This window comes from Meleagris gallopavo, chromosome 2 (genome assembly GCF_905368555.1).
Source record: "Meleagris gallopavo chromosome 2, MGAL_WU_HG_1.1, whole genome shotgun sequence".
Taxonomy (NCBI): Eukaryota; Metazoa; Chordata; class Aves; order Galliformes; family Phasianidae; genus Meleagris; species Meleagris gallopavo.
The window spans coordinates 52,294,741-52,312,780 of NC_139405.1; the positions used below are offsets into that span (position 1 = coordinate 52,294,741).

General features: G+C 38.6%; 1 protein-coding gene across 1 annotated transcript; it reads left to right on the forward strand.

Annotated features, from left to right (window-relative positions):
* The first annotated feature begins 1,315 nt into the window (after positions 1-1,315).
* On the forward strand, positions 1,316-16,157 carry NMBR (neuromedin B receptor). Its single transcript, XM_031552481.2, has 3 exons — positions 1,316-1,731; positions 13,136-13,484; positions 15,751-16,157. The coding sequence occupies exons 1-3, from the start codon at positions 1,316-1,318 to the stop codon at positions 16,150-16,152; spliced, it is 1,167 nt and encodes a 388-aa protein (XP_031408341.2). The 3' UTR covers positions 16,153-16,157.
* Positions 16,158-18,040: the final 1,883 nt, after the last annotated feature.

The following is an 18,040-nucleotide window of genomic DNA, read 5'->3' on the forward strand; positions in this document are numbered from 1 at the left end:
CATGCCATGTATAGGCCTTATATTACTGCACAGGTCACACCTTTTGCTATGGGTATTTCAGTGGCCAAACTTATTCTACCACTTCAGTAAGACTTTCATCCATTCATTTGCTTTCTCCGTACTCTTCTTACAAACCCATAGTGCTTCAGGATAACTATTTTATTAAGGTGATAAAGCAAGGTCTCTGCAATCTTTCATACATCCTCCTTTCTGAGAAGAGGAAGGAGAATAATCAGTTCACAGAGGATGTTACTGGCAAATGCTGTTATTCATTTGTGTCATGAAAACTTGAGTCCTATCTTGCAGCATAATTACCTAAACTCATAGCTTCTGCTGGAAACAGATGGAACTGTTTGGAGAGCCAATCCATGTGTATGCCCGAAGGAGTAATAGATATTTCCTCAATGAAAAGCAAAAGACACTTGGGGCAAATACTGTACATTTAATAGAGGCAAACATTCTTCATTCTGATATACCGTTTGCGTAATAAATGATGGATAAGTCACATCACCTATCTCCAAACCTATTTCCCTATTTGAAGGAATGTGAAATACAACTTTGCAAAGTAAATTCTAAAACTTTAAAGACAGTGGATGGCTTTCAGTAGGATCTTTTCATAACTTGCAGCTGGACGACAAGAATAAAATCCCTTCATCTCCAAGTGCTCCTGTCACTCTGTGTTTCAAAGTGCTGTGGTTTCAGCAGGGTGAATTGGGAAGATCCGTGCCTTGAGGACGGCTCCTCTCCTTGCAAGGTCCGCCTTGGCGTCTCGGGGCAGCGCACAAACGCGGGGCGAGAGCACAAACGCGGGCGGAGGGCGGGGAGGCTCCTCCCAGAGTCAGGTATACGCTGGGGCTGCGGAATAAGAAGCGGGCTCGTTCCGCGCTTTGCTCGCGGCTCCGACACCAACCGCGGAGCGAGCAGCACCAGCGCCTCTGGACAGCTCCACCGCGGGCGCGGGAGGCGACTGCACTGTGCTTCCGCCGGCTGCGCTCCGTGCAGGGCAGGCTGCTGTCGTGGTTCCTGTTGCGGAGCCCCAGGATCTCACCCTCTTGTCTTCCCGGAGAAGGGCTTGTCCAAAGAGCTGAGGGGGAGTGGTACATATTGTTTTCTTTTGTTGTTGTTGTTGCTGTTGTTCTTTCTCTCTTCTGTGCCCGAGAACTGTGTGATCTCTGCAACACAATGGAGGTAAAGAAGGAGGAAAAAGGGCAGAAGGAAAGGGGCTAAAGTTGGTTGACTTGCAGAGACGTGAAGATTTTTAGTGTCTCCCACTGCACTTTACACTGGAGCCCTCCAGTCTTCCAAGAGGTTGAGGATGGAGGCAGAGCTGCTGTCTGAGCTCACCGCACTGCCCCTCGGGGGCAATGGGAGCATCCAGCTGGTGCCAGGCACAACCCTGCTGCCTCCAGCATGGGGCATGGCCATGTTCACCGTCCGCTGTGTGATCCCTTCGCTTTACCTGCTCATCATCACTGTGGGCTTGCTGGGAAATGTTACCCTCATGAAGATCTTCATCTCCAACAGTGCTATGAGGAATGTGCCCAACATCTTCATCTCCAGCCTGGCTGCTGGTGACTTGCTCCTGCTGGTGACCTGTGTGCCAGTGGATGCCTCCCGTTACTTCTCTGAGGAGTGGCTCTTTGGGGAGGTGGGCTGCAAGCTCATTCCTGCCATCCAGCTCACCTCTGTAGGTGTCTCTGTCTTCACACTGACTGCCCTCAGCGCTGACAGGTAGGAAAGCTGGGCTGCCTGTTTGGCTAGCCCAAGCTGACAAGAAAGGTAAGACACTCCTCTGACTAAGTATCTTTCAGTTTTAGCCCCCTTAGTTCCACCTGTGAGTTGCCCATAAGTCTCCTTCCCTCTGACTGATGGCATGTCTGATATCAATTTAAGTCAAAAGGTTTCAGCAAATGGGTGTGCATGTGTCTCCATCTTCCAGGATGCCAGAAGCAGAAACTGGGGTTTAGCCCTGTTTTCTGCATCTCCGGGATATATATACATTAAAATTTTATTTGTTAGAGGAAGGTTTTAGGTTCTAAATACGATCAGTGCCAAGCCACAGTGATATGTCAACAGGCAATGAGCAGTTTAAACTGAGTCAAACACAGGCATATTTTTAATAGATTTATTTCTTTCTGCTGAAAAAGTGTGTGTGTGTGTCTTTGTGCCTTAAAAGAACAGCAGGTTACCCAAGGTGATCATCTGAACTGGTTCAGCCTCTGAGAACTTGGAGACATTAAACTGTTCTACTGGAATTGTCAGTACTGAACTTTTGATTCAGACAGTCCATTTAGTCTTCTCTGGAGCTTACAGAAAAATGGGGATAGGGAGAAACAAAACCAGAAGGAAACATCTCCATCTACTGCATCTCATATTAGGAAGAAACAAAGAGCTGGACCCCAAACTTTTCTTCCCAGTTAATTTAAATGGATACATGAGGGATTTATAGCAAATGAGTAGCTGTTAGACCATTCTTCATGCTAAGAAATGGTAAATCTCGCACTGTAATTTGGCAACCTTAAACTAAATTAAATTATCCTGTCTTATTTAAGCACGTTTATTCAGCCAGAAATGAAAATGTTAAATTCCTTCTTCATAGGAAGTACCCCTTTTGCTTTTGTTGGATTGTGTTACACTGGTGCATAAAGCAAAGGCTTGAAGTTTAATAATGTATCTTCAGACTTACAGTAAAGTTTCTTCAAAACTTTAAATCTTTTTTTTTTTTTCCTAGAATTTAGCTGTAATTTTTCTTTTTCTTAGCCAGTGCAATAAATCATTTGATTCCATCTAACACTACTCTTCAGTGGCCATCAATTTCAGTGGTATTTAAATCAGAATCTAAAATACTTCTCTATAAAGCCTATAATACATGAAAATTGTTTGTTTTCTTGAAGAGAAGCATGCTTCTTTAAAGTGAACGCCTGTAATGCCTTGATTACCTCAGTTAAAGAATATGTCAAAAATTATCCTCAGAGAACCAAGCAAACCTTGCATTTTTGTTTCTGCTCTGTTTCTACTGTTTAAAAAGTATGAATGTGGTATATTATTTGAAATGGGAAGAAGCTATTTGAAGAGATCATTCTCCATTGAAGTATAATGAGAATGAGTTTGATGTTTAAGTCTTTTTTCATTTACATTTTATATAGCTTTAAAGTTTTTTTTCTTTTCTTTTTTCCGTTTCCATATTGTTTTATATTCTTTTAATATCAGTAAAAATTCTGGAAGCAATAAAGCTGAATCTATTTGTGCTGGATGCATTTAGAATTGCATATTGTACCAGACAGCTACAGATGGTGTGATGTGACCATATAAGCTCTTGATAAATACATTCCTCTGGCAATTTGAAGTGTATATTATATGCAAGTATCAGAAATGAAGAATTTAGCGACTTTGTTTCTTTACCTTCTGTAGTTGTGTTTTCACTTACTGACAAAAACAAAACAAAACAGTCAGGAAAAATGGCCACTGGCTTCAGAAAATAGTGTCTTTTATCCTAGGGGACTAAATCAGTGAAACTGGCATGTCTCTGAGTGGAATTTGAATTGGACTCAGTTATACTATTTTGTACAAGAGAAACTTCTCTTGAACTAAAGAGGAGACATTGGTATGAGTTTTTTTCTTGTTGTTGCACTGATTTGTGGCAAGTTACTAAGCTGTATCATCTTTACATGATTCAGATATGAGGGAAACTGTACAGACAATTATGTTGACAGATGGGTAGAGGTGGCAGCATCCTGCAGCTAAGAGGTGATCATAGAATCATAGAATTGCTCAGGTTGGAAAAGACCTTAAAGGTGATGAGGAGGAGAGGCCTGGCAGGGGACAGTGTTGTCACCAGATAGGCAAAAGAAGATGCAAGTAGTTTCGTAGCTGTGATGTGGATGTAAGGTTCCATTATAATCTGGTACAAATTCTGGTCTGGTAGACAATAATGGATTTGCAGTGATCTTCTTTCACAGCTAATGCTCCAAGTACATTGCAATATGTGATCACTGAAGTATTTCCTACTTTTTACTCCCTACTACCAGAGAACTATATATAACTCCATACAGTGATTGCACAATAAAAGAGGCTTATAAATATTTACAGCTATTTACAATGTTCCTACATGAGTTAAGATAAAAAAAAGATATCTTAGTTTCCACAGAGTATTTATCACTTACTGTTTATGTGGAAATTCAGCCTAGTAAATTACACTTATGGAGTCCAGGTAGCAGCAACTGCTACAGTATAAACAAAATTTGAGCAATTATTGCCTACAAACTGAAGCTACAAGGAAAAAAAATACAGCATACATTGTGTACATCTCTTTTCTAAACTTGCTTAATTTCATATGACTTCTTGTCACAAAAGTGTCTCTCAGCATCACTTGTGCTTTCATCGTGAGAGGTGTGCATCTTCTGTCTGGAAGCTTCACTACCTGAAAGTGAGATTATTTAGGGGTCTTCTTGTGTACAAATATTATAGAAATTTGTAACACTGCTTCCTAGACTTTCCTAGAGTGTTAACAGATTACATTTATCAGTACATAGCAAATCGGCCCAAATTTGCCTGTCTCCATCTCAGGACCAGCTTCTGGTCCCATCCCAGCCTTGAGATCATGTGGGCTTTGGGTCTGGTTGCTGGAATGGGCAGTGGTGCCCTTCTGCAGCCTCACACTTCACAGACCACAGTGGTGGTACTATCAGCGCAGTGCGTTGGCATCAGAAATGGGCATGATTTCCTTCTCTGGCAGGAGATGATGCCCATCTCTGGTGTAGAATTGATGCAGATGCAGAATGGCCAGTCCAGCTGTACTCTCTCACTGCCACAGATAAATGTGCAGGGAGAGCACTCCTTCTCTTCATGACCACGGTTTTTATTGATTTTCACAATCACATAGAAACTAAACCATCTCTTGAAAATTTTAAAAACCAAAACAACAAAAAAAGCAGAGGGGAGATTACAGAAGGAGAAAAACTAATAATTACAGTGGATGACAAATTAAAAAAAAAGGACCAGAAGACAAAAATGTAGAAAGCAGAAAAATAAAATAGAGAACCAAGGGCCCCATGGGGGCAAAATACCTCCAATAGCACTCAGCACACCCTGAAAAATCCTGCAGATCCAGTGCATAATGGGCAGGGATGCATTTTACCTAGAGATGTGTCATGGGAAGGCATGGACTGCAGTCTTGAGCAAGGTTCAATGGATATTAATGTGGATGTCCCAGGACTTAGTGTGTTCTTGTATGAGTGAAAATAAAGAGGTGAAGTTTAGCCAATAGGATTATAGCATAGCATGCAAGAAAAGGTGTGCCAGTATCTTCTTACTGCAAAAAGAACACAAATTAGCATGGAACCTGACTTGAATTAAACCATAAACTTGTTTACTGCTCTAGGGGGTGCTTTTCCACTTCACATCTATGGTGGGACGTAAGTGAACTCAAAATGTAAATTAGGGCCATGGGGCTCCTCACCTTCTTCTCAGGATAAGAGAACTTGTAATACTGTGCTTGATAATGAAGTAGAACACCAAAATGATGTTTCCATCAGAGGTGGCTGGAGATGTGTTCAGAGGTGGCTGGAGATGCTCAGGGGTCAGCAGATTAAGAAGTGCTAAAGAATGCACATCTGGCCATCGCTGTTTTATACATGCTAGTGAAAGCAATTGCATCCATAAAATGCCAAGAGACCTGGGGTGATTAGACTTCGCTGGAATAAATGGCAGCCTTACAACAGTTTTAGATTAGTTTCATTCTCTTTGGCTATAATTTATGCTCCATTCTTTATGTGAACTGTAAAACTAGGATTAAATTTAATTCTGCTACTTTTTCTAGATTGAATTTTCTTTTAAATGAAGGGTTTAAATGTGCTAGCTCAACACAGTCCTGCTGCACTTTAATGAAGACTATGAAGCTGAACAGTGGAGCAACTGGCCCCACTAAAATTTAAACAGCATCTTCTTAATGTTCTTCCTAAAAAATGTGATCTTTGATGAAGCATTTAATTGAGTAACCAAGTAACAGAATTATTTTTACGAGTCCCATGACTCCTTCCCTACATTTTAAAAATGTAATACTAGAATGCCTGAATGGCTTTAAAAAATGTATGCTATAACTTTGTATAGCTGAATTATTTGATCAATTTTTTAAAAATTATTTGCTTTAATTTTGGAAGATTGCTAGTTCTTTAATAAAAGTGTAAAGAATTTGAAAATATTTTGCTATGTGCTGACCTCTGACTACAACAGATGATAAAAAACACTGTCTCAATTTGCTTAGTAACTACTTCTCATCAGTAAAAACCTTTTAATAGAACTTCTTGTTACTCTTCTTCAGAATTTATTTAAAATTTCTTCTTTTGTCAGGTGATGATTAAAGCTGAAATATAGTGATTGGAGACCTCTAAAATCTTCATTTCTTATTACATATAGTGGAATATATATATATATATATATATATTATATATATATATATATATATATATAAATAATAGGAAGAAAAAAAGTGGACATGACTTCCTTGCCTGCTGCCTTGCCTTCTGTAGGGGGCCTACTTTGCAGGGCAGCTGGACTTGATCTCTGGAGGTTCCTTCCAGCCCTTACAATTCTGTGATTCCTTTTGAGCTTTAATTGCCAGCATTCAAGGATTTTTTCTTTTTTCTTCTTTTTTTTTTTTTTTTTTTTTTTTTGCATATATTGGGCTATTAGCCCTTTTCTGCTTTCTTGTAAGTAGGTTGAACTTCTCTGAGAAGCAGGAGCAATCATTAATGTCAATTTAACAATGAAATCTGTCTTCACCTGTCCCCACTCCAGAATGTTGTAGCTGGTTTGTAACTGTTCCATATAGCTAAAAGGAAAACAATAGAAAATATTTCAGAAAGAAAAAAAGGATGGAAAAAAATGCGGGACAGTTTTTGTATCTGGAGCACATTCAGGAATTACCTATTCTAGGGTAAGTTAGTTTAAGTCTAATTCAAATTACCTGTTGGATACGTTTCTCTTGTGACGATCTTTAAACAGCTGAAAACGATTTCTCAGCAAACAACCCAAGGCAAACTGTTTTTACCCTGTTCTCAAACTTTGCAGACACAAATGTCTGTTAAACTCTTTTCTTTCTGTGTGTTCTTCAAAAACAGTTTAGTCCTCAAGATGGCAAAGAAATGGCTGTGGTGTTTATCCTAGTCTGTGATCAATGAAATGCCTTTATTTTGCTGGCAGCAGACAACTTTGCTTTGATTAATGTAAACGTTAGTGTCCAAAACTGTTTATCCTGTTTCCTGTTTCTGTGATTAATTCAGTAGCAAGCTGTGCCTTTAACAGGTAAAATAGTGATTGGAAAGTATATCCAGCTGAATTCTTACCAAGCAGGGCTGAACACAGATCTACAGTGCTAAAATTTGTCTGTGTGTTTGTTTTTATATATTAATGAAACAAAGCATATCCAGTCACAGTCTCTGATCTCAAATGTGTACCTCAACTAGTAACTTTTAATTCCATGCCAAGATTTGACAGCATGCCCAATTTGGACAGCATGTCCAAGCCCAGTTTGACAGCATGATTATAATTATCAAGTTCTTACAAGTTCATGAAATCTTGTATGATACTTTTCTGTCATTCTCATGACTAATCCAAATCTTTCAATTTTTTCCCCCCAACTATTTTTCATGGCATTTTTTAATGTAGTTTGTGCTTTCATTCCAAGTTTGATTGTAATTTAAGGATTTTTATACTAACAGCCCCTAAACTGTACTGATGCATGCAGTTATTCCTCCCCAGAGGCAGGACTCTGTGCTTGCTCTTCTTCAACCTCATAATGTTCCTCTCTGCTCAACTCTCCATGTCTCGCCCTTTTCTACCTTTCCCTTTTCCTTTCCCTTTCCCTTTCCCTTTTCCTTTCCGCCTTACCCTCCCTTTATCTTAAAATATTACAAAATTACTAACTCTTTCTGGACATTAGCAAACTTAAATCTATTGGAAATTCTGACATACACTAACTTTTCTCAATAATAAGTCAATGAAGTATGTTACTCTTACTGTCCTCAGGAGGAGAAATGAACAAATCCATTATGGTACTTTTAAGTAGTGCAGTTACTAGAAAATCGACAAGTAGAAGGAAAAATCCAGATTATGGACAGTGAGCTAGCACTGCAAAATTTGTATGGGCTTGTAAGAAATATAGCTAGTTAATGTGACGTGAATGGCGAGAGAAAGAAAGAGATGAGAAAATTAAAATTAAGAGAGACTGTAGAGAAAATTCTCTACTCTCATCTCAAATGCCCTGGGGACTTAATGTGAAAAAAACAAACAAAAAACAAACAAACAAAAAAAAAAAACAAAAAACTAAATCTGAAAAATCTACTTTCATTCTTTTCTGGTTGGGGAAGTCACTTAAAAATGCTAGATCAATGCTAGATCACACTTTTTCTTCAGATATTATTGACCTCAATGGGATGCACCCATGTGTACTGAGGGAGCTGGCAAAAGTGATTACCAAAGCACTCTCTATCATCCTTGAGAGGTCTTGGAGAATGTAAGAGGTGCCTGAAGACTGGAGGATAGCCAATGTCACACCAGTCTTCAAAAAGGGCAAGAAGTAGGATCTGGGAAACTACAGGCCAGCCAGCCTTACCCCCGTCCCTGGAAAGATGATGGAACAACTTGTTCTGGAATGCCACCTCTAAGCAATTGGAAGAGAAGGTTATCAAGAGTAGTCAACATGGATTCATCAAAGAGAAATCATGCTTGTCAAACCTGGTAGCCTTCAATGATATCTTCACCAGTTGGGTAGATTGGGGAAGCAGTGAATGTTGTGTACCTCGACTTTAACAAGGCTTTTGAGACTGTCTCCCTCAAAATCCTTGCAATGAAGCTTAGAAAGTGTGGGATAGATGAGTGGACAGTGAGCTGGATTGAAAACCAGATGACTGGTAGACCTCAGTGGTACAGAGTCTAGTTCTAGGCCTGTAGCTAATGGTGCTCCACACTGGACATAACTAGGTCCGGTCTTATTCAACATCTTCATCAATGACCTGGGCAAAGGGACAGAGTCCACTTCAGCAAGTATGCTGATGATAGAAATCTGGCAGGAGAGGCTGACACACCAGAAGGCTGAGCTGTCATTCATCAAGACATGGACAGGCTGGAGAGTTGGGCAGACATGAACCTGATGAAGTTCAGTAAGAGCAAATGTAGAGTCCCATACCTGGGGAGGAATAGCTACATACATCAGTACAAGTTAGGGGCGGATCTGCTGGAGAGGAGCTCTGCAGAGAAGAACGTGGGTGTTGTGCTGGACAATAGGTTGGCCATGAGCCAGCAGTGTGCTCTTGTGGCCAAGAAGGCCAGTGGTATACTGAGGTGCATGAAAAAGAGTGTGGCCAGCAGGCTGATGGAGTTGATTCTCTCTCTATTCTGCCCTGGTGAGGCCACATCTGGAACACTGGGTTCAGTTTTGGGCTCCCCAGTTTAAAAAAAAAAAAAAAAAAGAAGGAATCTCCTAAACAGAGTCCTTGCACAAAGATGAATAAGGGCATGGATCATCTCCCTTATGGGAAAAGGTTAAGAGACCTGAGACTGTTCATCTTGGAGAAGAGAAGATTTGAGAGGGAATCTGATCAATGTTTATTAATACCTAAAGTACAGGAGTCAAATGAATGGGACCAGACACTTCAGTGGTGTGTAGCGACAAGAGGCAATGGGGAAAAAATGGAATATAAGTTCTAAACACACATGCAAAAGAACTTCTTTACTGTGAGGGTGACAGAGCACTGGAACAGGTTGCCCAAGGAGCTTGTGGAGTCTCCTTCTCTGGAGATATTCAAAATGTGCCAATAAACCAACAGATACTGTTTTGTATTCAGATTCAGATTCATATTATCCTTTTCAAAATATCTGGCCTTTTACATTTTGATAAAAAAATTTTATGAACTACAAAAAGAAAAAAAAAAAAAAAGAATAGGAAGGATGAAGTATTTAGCCTTTCCCAGGAGCTTTCAGTCCCCTTTGTAGGACTACTGCAACCCTGGGTAGTATGATAGGCTGTAATCTCTGATCAGTGGCTTCTTAATTATTCTCTGTTTTTGTTTTCTTTCCTTATCTTATTCTTTTTAATTTGGTTTTGAAGGGTATCAGCACAAAATTTTTAAAAATAATTTGCGTAAATAATTTGCTTCTTACTCTGATTTACCAATGTTGTTTTATTTATAAAAAATACACAATTTGTAATCTGAATGGTTGGTGATATATTTTAGCCTTACACGAGTTTTATACAAAGGAAGAAGCTGGATATTCATTTTGGGAATACTTCTGAGTTAGCCTTGTTTACATTTGATTTTATCTGTAACCTGTCTCTATGTCTTTGCAGATATATAAACAACATGACAGATTTTGTAAATTGCTTAGTACTTTCTCATTCCCGTTGACACAGACTACTGAGATCTTGGAAGAATGCCATCTTGTATTCAACTGAAGGACAATGCTGAAATTTTTTGGGCTGAACCCAGCTACTATTTTTTTTCTCTTCTTGTGGAAAAGGGCTCTCTGCTTGAAAGACTTCAAATTTGGAGTTAGTCATAGGTCAGCAATATGTGCTAAGGCACAAATATATGCCACCTTTTTTGAGAATGTAAAAGCTTCTGAAAATGTCTCCAATGTAGATATTAACTGAACCAAATACTGCCTAAGCAATGAATTGTGACAAGGTCACTGTCTTGTGTGAAGCAGCTGAGGTCACTTGGTTTGTTCAGCCCCTAGCAGAGGAGCTGAGGGGAGGCCTCCTGGCAGCTGCAGCTCCTCACAGGAAGTGGAGGGGCAGCGCTGAGCTCTGCTCTCTCTGACAGCCGCAGGGCCCGAGGGAGCAGCATGGAGCTGTGTCAGGGGAGGGATAGGCTGGGGTTAGGGAAACGGTCTCTACCAGAGGGGCAGCAGAGATGGAACACGCTGCCCAGGGCAGTGGGCACAGCCCCAAGGTGATGGAGTTCTAGGAGTGGTTTGGACAATGCTCTCAGACACAGTGTTTGAATTTTGGGTGGTGCTATGTGCAGCCAGGGGTTGAGCTCCATAGTCATTGTGGGTCCCTTCCAACTATGCATATTCCATGACTGTGATTCAGCAAAGCACTGCAATACAAAAATAGAGGAAAAAATATTGAGTACAAAATATATGTTTTCTTTATTCAATAGCCTCTAAGTCCCCATATCAGCCCTTCTACAGCAATGTAAAGTTTTAAAGAAATGAGCAGATGCAAACGCTTGACGTCACCTCAGTTGAATGAAATGAAATAGGAGGTCTGTCTTCATGTAATGAAATCAAGGCAGACAGCAATAGGAAGTAAATTATTGACTAATAAGGTCACAGTTTGTGCTGGGAAGCCTTCATGCTTTGTGCAGAAGTTGCTGTGACAGTGTAAAGGATTTCTTTACACATTTGTGTAGTGGGAGTTTTTTGTTTTGTGTTAGAAGAAATAGTAAACATAAATTAACAGAAACAGTTTAATTTCCTACTCCATGATATGGGTGAAGACACAGTAAAAATCCTTTTAAATTCAGAGAGAATATGACCATAAATAGCCATTATTTATAACTACTTAATGGTAAGTTTATCACAGTCATGAGAAAGAGTAAGCTCCAAGACACATTTTAGCTCAGGTATTCCCTAAAAAAAGATTTTCTCAGATACCAAGACAGTACTCTGTGCCAGACATTTCCATGGCATTGTCAATTCCACTGACGGCTTAAGCAAACTCACAAGGCACGGCACAGGGATATAGCTTTGACCCACAGTTCTCCAAACCTCTGCTTGACATGTTGAGGATTATTAAGTACTGTCAGGACCTGCAGATCAGTCATAAAGTGTACTTGGGATTGCAGTTCCCTTTGCACCTCAAAGGGTGTTTTAATACACATAGATGCTGAATTACTGCTTGAAAGTACATTGCTGACTAGAAGGAGCTTAAGAGGAATATGAATCCCTCTTCACTCATATTAAACTTCTCTTTTCACAGTAAGTAAAAATAATTTCTCCATTTCTTGAAAATTCTGCTATTTCAAGAACATAAAATCAAATTAAGACAAGAAAAAATGATGAAGGAAAAAAAAAAGGCATCAGAAAAAGCAACCTTCCAAATTTCCATAGTTTAGTCAAACTCAAATGTTTTACTAAATGCTCAGTTTTAATAAAAGCGTAAAAACATACTTTATCTTTTGAAAAGAAATATTTATTAAAATCAGAAAATCATAAAGCTAAGCAAAGCATTAAGGCAGCTTTGAAATATTTCTTTCAAAGTGTATTTAGCCTTTTAAAATTAAACTTTTCTTGTAAGAAGTCTCCCTTGGTATTAACTTACGCAACTATATTTTTAATAGAAAAATTCCTGAGCAGTGCCTACTTCTGTTCTTTTGTCAGCTTTCCCGTAGTGATTTTTCCATTCTCTGTAACATTTCCTGTTTTCACTGTAATGGTCATGAAATTATTAATACTGCAAAAGTTTATCTATAATCATTTATTATGGGACAGTTTCCCAAAATGCGGAAGCAGCAGCTTCCAACTCTTTATGTGAACATTCTTATGTTATTTAAGAGTTTAATACTTCTGGATAGGCTCTTGGCAGTCATTTTTGTTTGACTCTGTAAAGAAAATTATGTTTTGAGTGTTGCAGCCAGGACGGTATATCTGTGTATACAATGGAGCTAAGGAGTAAAGGCAAGGGCTGGTGGGGTGGGACTGCATCTGCGAGTGGGAATGAGGCAGTGGCAGGAAGGAAGAGATAAGGAAGAAAACAAATTCTAGCATGAACGTGCTGGTATGAGAGTGGGATGGAAGTACAGAGGTTGGATGTGCATTTGGGGATTTGCTGGGAGGATATGGGACAAGGAAGAACAGAGTGGTAGTGGCTTCTGCATTTTCACCAGGCTGGCACAGAATGGGCGACAGATTGCAACTTTTCTACAACTCCTTTTGCCACCTCTGATGGATATGTATGCAGTGAAAGACTAGAGATTTAGAAAATGCAAATCTGATAACGATTACAAACCCTATGTTGGTTCAAAGAAGAAAAAAAAAAAAAGACATTATTTTGATCAAAGGTATGAAGTAGCCTAAATCATTGCATGAAGAGATACCTTTTAATATGTAACTGCATTTTTATCACTTTCAGGTACAAAGCAATTGTAAAGCCCATGGACATCCAGGCCTCCAGTGCAGTGCTACGGACCTGTGCAAAAGCCATTGCCATTTGGATAATCTCCATACTCCTATCAGTTCCTGAAGCAGTGTTCTCCGAACTGGCCCACATTAATGACACAGATAATGCCACTTTCACAGCATGCATACCATACCCCATGACGGATGACATGCACCCAAAGATCCATTCTGTGCTGATTTTCCTAGTGTACTTCCTTATCCCTCTTGCCATTATTAGTATCTACTACTATCATATTGCAAAGAGTTTAATAAGAAGTGCCCATAATATCCCTGGAGAAAATAGTGAGCACTCAAAACGACAGGTGAGCAATTTGATGTTTACTTACCATTGAAACATTATGTGCTGTATGCACTTATAAATGAAAGAACAAAAAATGTAACATCAAAGTTGCTAGATTACACAGAGATTCTACAGATTCTAAATGCATGAACTAAGTATCCGATTATCTGAAAAATGTCTTTGCTGTCATAATTACTCAGTATTAAACCCAGTATGTAAATGAATACGAAGGAAAATATAAATTCAATATCATCAAGACATATTCCTGAAAGAAATAGATTTGGTTTATGTGTATGTATGTGTTGCTAGTGTAACTACTGCTTGCGGTCTTACTGACTTCACCTCTCACTGTATGCTACCAACAGAGGGACAAATTTTACATGAACTTTTTTTAGAATTGTCTCTATTTCTGCTCACAAATGAAAAATATTGACACAGGAAGGTAAATTTCTTAGAGGGTTGGAGGCTCTTCTCAGGCTGAGGAATGATGAAAATGTCAACAGAGAGCACTAAGTGAACTTTTTTGGCCTTCTGAGTAGATCTTTCTTGGATACAATCCTGAGTTTACAACTGAACTTTTCTTAATAATCTTTCTGTTGTACTTGCTACAGAATTTTCAGTATAGATTCTGTATACCTTTGAGACAATACATTTTAATAGCCAACTTCACTATAAGGCCCTCCAAACCATACAATAACAACTGGCTGTTCATTAACACAATCGTTTATATGCCAACCTCAGTGTTTGCCATGAAAATGCCTTAACCACTTTAAAAATGCATTAGTATTGATAGAGAAAACTACTTATGCCCATGCAAATAATTTACATTTTCTCTGCCAATGCTGTAGAAAATATCTTTGTGCTCACAGAAATCTCTTTGCCTAGACAGAACATACACATTCTTTTCGAAAGAAAGACCCCATTCCCTCATGTCCTTTTAGCTCAGCATTTCATTTCTACTCTAGTCTGTTTCTTGTAAAAATGCATACATATTATCACTTCATGTACTATGTTATTTTCTGTGAAATATTGAGAGCCTTTTGGCTGAACTCACAGGATGGAAACAATATTTAATTTATATCAAATTTCCGAACCTACATGTATTTTCAAATTAGGACATATTTTTTTCATTCTACTTAGGTATTTTTTGTTTAATCTATGGGACTCGGAAGAGTAGAAACATCTAGTGTACTTACATATCTTCCAGCAAGAGAAAGTAAATTCAGATTACTGCTATCAGTCCAGGTTTCTTTATGCCATAGCACAAAAGTATGATATTCACATAATGCCTCTGGACCTTTTACTTTGCCACTGCTATCTGGCCCAGTGCAAATCATATCAAATTGCAATGGTACAGCTTTCCCATCTTTTGTGGAACTTCAATTGTTTTTTACTCAGATGGAGCTCAGAAAATTCCACTTGCAGATCTATTTCATGGATTTTGAAACTCTGTTAGAAAAAAATCACTTGCTTTTTATTTTTTAAAATTTGATAGTAAGTTAAGCAAAGCCAGAAAAAACTTCCTGCCTCTGTGAAACTTTGGTACATACAAACAAGAAATCTTTTGGAAGGAGTATTTAGAAAGCTTCTACCTCCCTTTTGTACCTTTAAATTGGCCAGTTTCTCTGCATCTCTCAGTTTTGGGACCACTGTGTGTGCTCATTTCCTTTCAACTCTTCTTCTGCTCTGAATATCTACATTGTAAGTTATTTAGTACTGCAGAAAAGTCATTATTTCTTTCAAGTCATTATTGAAGATTGATCAAGCCTTTCAACTTAGCTTGGAATTAAGATGCTTCAGACTGTGTAATACACCTATTTTGCTGGTTTCCATTGGAGAGAGGTGCAAGCCTGAGGCATTTCAGGCAAAATAACAGTACGTAAGTAATATCTTATGGCTAAAACCCTAGGTGTCAGACTTGCAGTGTTTCTTCATTTCAAACCAACAGTTTCAAAATAACTTCTAACTAAAGCTAAGTTTCAAGCCAAGATGTGTCTCATAGCATCGTTTGGTGCATGCTTTGAGGTGATGTGCCAATGCATACTGGGGTCACGAACTGCTCTTTCTTCATATAGAAAGAGCAACCTTCTGTAGCTGCAAACAGATAGAATTTTTCACTGTACGTAAACTGAAAGTGAGAAAGTAAATGAGACAGAAAAAATAATTCAGTATATTACTGGCCTTATGATAATTTTTATTATAAAGTGAAATGCTACATGTTTTAACTGTATGTTATGTGAAACAGTTTTATTCACTGTTGTTGATTTGAGTTCTCTTCATCTTTTTAGATGGAAACTCGGAAACGTCTGGCAAAAATTGTTCTAGTTTTTGTTGGCTTTTTTGCTATCTGTTGGTTTCCTAACCATGTGCTATACATGTACCGGTCTTTTAATTACAATGAGATTGATTCATCAATAGGGCATATGGTTGTTACCTTAGTGGCCCGAGTGCTAAGCTTCTGCAACTCTTGTGTCAATCCATTTGCACTGTATTTGCTCAGTGAGAGTTTCAGAAGACATTTCAACAACCAGCTTCGCTGTGGGAAGAAATCTCAACAAGAGAGATCTGCCAGTTACTTGCGCAACTCTTCTGCCATTCAGACAACTTCCCTGAAAAGTACTACCAGGAACACAGTGACCAGCGTGACACAACTGAACGGGCACAACTTGAAACAAGAAATGTCATTATGATTTAATGGGTGTGATTTTTGACTACAGAACAAAACTGAACTTTTTCTTTGCAGTTTGTAACTCAGTTTTGGCTCTCATTGCTTACACCATCTGAACAGGGAATCTATTAAAGCCTGTCTAGTATGAGATTGTTTCACATCAGTTTTAATGTTAGAGAGAAGTGAAAAGTGTATTGTTTTGAGAAGACAAAGCTGACTGGCTTCATAGCATGTGTTAAAGAAGATGTTTTGGCATGTACTTAACATATAGGAAAAACATAATGGTGTGAAAATTAGTATAGCTCATGTAATGCTTGAAAAACGATAGATCTTCTGATCTCAAAAATATGTATTTTCAAGTGAATATTCATCCATATGTCTAATAGGTTTTTGCATGATTTTAGCTGTGTAGTCTATACAAGTATTTCTCATTAAGTCTTGTAGGCATTTTTTGGACCAATTAAGGAGTTATTCAAGGGCATAGATTCCAGTTTCAGATAAAATATAGTAATAAATCAAATGCTAGCTCTCTATCTCATTTAAATCTATCTTGTTTATTCTCAGACATGGATGAGAGTTTTGGGGTCATTTGTTTACTATTTAGTAAACAAATAAGTTTATCTGCTAAAATTTAATTCTGCTACCACAAATTTAAAGAATATTAAAATTAAAAAGCAATAATAAGATTTCTCAGAGACTTATTGGCTTGGGGTCCAAGTCTAATTTGGGATAGTTATAACCAGGAATCTAGGTACTCAAGTGAGTGTCTTTACTAGTGTTTGAGCTGGGACCAGAGGTACTCCTTTAAAGTCATTATCTCTTTCCTGGTTTCAATTTGCCTCTCAGAGCAGTCTCATAATATAGATATATAATCCAGTTCACTTTCAGGCAAAACCAAACTGAAGGATGTCCTGCAGAAACATACCGGACCACTAACGATCATCCAGCCCATGGGATCAAAAAAGCTCTAGTCTGATATTGTGCCTAAGAAATGAAACATAACTGGAGCAGTTCCAACCCCTTGAAAGGAAGAGCTATTTGAAATCATACTTGGTTTTTTGTGTGAAAAATTCCAGTTCCTTGGTCAATCCACACCATTTTGTGGTTGTGGAAAGAGTAGTTTTTCATCAGTATTCCCAAGAGGATAATTTTGGAGTACTTGGTGAGAGCAGAGCTAGGACTGAAACAGCAGGGAGCAGTGAGGGAGAATGTGATTGCTCATTACTGTCCTGTCCAGAACACATCTTGTGGGACAGTGTACTGCTCTCTCTGTTCATTCATAGTTCTTTCTGGGAATATCTCTCAAAAGGTTTGTGAAGCTGCTCTTTAAACCTTAATGGCAAAGTGGATCAACTGTAAAAGTTCTCATTTAATTTTAGGACTCTTTTTCTAGTTTTTGTTGTTGTTGTTCCTTTTTTTTTTTTTTTTAAGGTTGAATTTGTTCATGGTTCAAAACAAGTAGTCAAGTAGACTGAAGTTTGTTGCTGCATAAACTCATGTAAGGGTATCAATACAAAAGTTTCTAAACTGTTCTCTGGACAATCTGATTTAGTGGGTGTCAATCTTGCTCACTGCAAATGGATGATCTTCGAGGTTTCTTCCAACTCAAACCACTCTAAAATTCTATCAGTTTGGCTGCATTAGCTCTTGCTCAAAGAGCTGATTGATGGGGTAGGATCTGATTGCTCCCTTATACAGCTATGTACTGTCAGACCAGTAATTTTTCTCCATGCCTGTCTTATGAGAAGGAATGGTAGTGGCATGCAATGGAACCTTCTAGAAATATTTCTTAGGGCCAGTTCATGAACCAAGTATGATTTCAAATAGCTCTTCCTTTCAAGGGGTTGGAACTGCTCCAACACAGATCTTTCTTTATTATAACACTGTAACCTACATTTCTTCAGCAACTT

What these genes read in the sequence shown, in the direction of transcription:
- NMBR (XM_031552481.2), top strand. Translation starts at nt 1,316, where the DNA reads ATGGAGGCAGAGCTGCTGTCTGAGCTCACCGCACTGCCCCTCGGGGGC. An exon ending in ACTGCCCTCAGCGCTGACAG is followed by an intron (nt 1,732 to 13,135) that starts GTAGGAAAGCTG and finishes TATCACTTTCAG; the next exon opens with GTACAAAGCAATTGTAAAGC. An exon ending in GTGAGCACTCAAAACGACAG is followed by an intron (nt 13,485 to 15,750) that starts GTGAGCAATTTG and finishes TCATCTTTTTAG; the next exon opens with ATGGAAACTCGGAAACGTCT.